This window comes from Wasmannia auropunctata, unplaced genomic scaffold (genome assembly GCF_000956235.1).
Source record: "Wasmannia auropunctata unplaced genomic scaffold, wasmannia.A_1.0 LD281152.1, whole genome shotgun sequence".
Taxonomy (NCBI): Eukaryota; Metazoa; Arthropoda; class Insecta; order Hymenoptera; family Formicidae; genus Wasmannia; species Wasmannia auropunctata.
In genome coordinates, this window is record NW_012081738.1 from 1 (window position 1) to 838 (window position 838).

Genomic DNA, 838 nt, shown 5'->3' on the forward strand with positions numbered 1-838 from the left:
ATGGGACGAGCTATGGTTGTAAACGCGGCACAGTTGGCGTCGTACTCTCAGGCAAAACAGGCATTGCTGGACACAGGTTTGTAGAGACATTGCATTTACACGCACTAAAGTTTTATATAAATGTTGTACTATTTACATTTGCTTTTTCTTTTTGAAATAGGATATTTTAAGGAAAATATCGTATTACACTTTGCAAGCTCTATGATTTCTGGTTTAGTCACTACTGCTGCCTCTATGCCGGTAGATATAGCTAAAACAAGGTATTATCACAAATTCGTTTAAAATTCAATTAATTTTTTGGTATATACATAATTCAAATTTTATAACAATCCTTCCAGAATCCAAAACATGAAAACAATAAACGGCAAACCGGAGTTTACAGGCGCAATTGATGTCCTGACCAAAGTTATAAGAAACGAAGGATTGTTTGCATTGTGGAAAGGATTCTTCCCGTATTACGCACGTCTAGGACCCCACACAGTTTTGACATTTATTTTCCTTGAGCAAATGACTGCTGCTTACAAAACGCACTTGGCATAATTTTAATTGTGCGCGCTTACAGAAAACTTCATTGATTTTTATTAATGGTTTAAGGATCTTATTCTCCCCTTGCTTTATCGCGAAGCGACATTTTCAGAAGCATTATTTTTACAATATACCCATATTGTAGCATAATTGTACCGTGGAATACATTACGCACACAGTTGCAATATTATTTTGTGTAAATATATACAGAATTTACAATTTATCGAATAATAAAGCTATTTAGCAGCTTTTATAAAATTGGTCATGTTACTAAAAAAATTGTTAATTTCTGAAAAGATCGGAAGAGCACACG

At 34.1% G+C, this 838-nt stretch overlaps 1 protein-coding gene across 1 annotated transcript; it reads left to right on the top strand.

Moving 5' to 3' along the window:
- LOC105461673 (mitochondrial 2-oxoglutarate/malate carrier protein-like) lies at nt 1-783 on the top strand. Its single transcript, XM_011708177.1, has 3 exons — nt 1-76; nt 161-260; nt 339-783. Exons 1-3 carry the CDS (start codon nt 1-3, stop codon nt 538-540), a joined length of 378 nt encoding a protein of 125 aa, XP_011706479.1. The 3' UTR covers nt 541-783.
- Nucleotides 784-838: the final 55 nt, after the last annotated feature.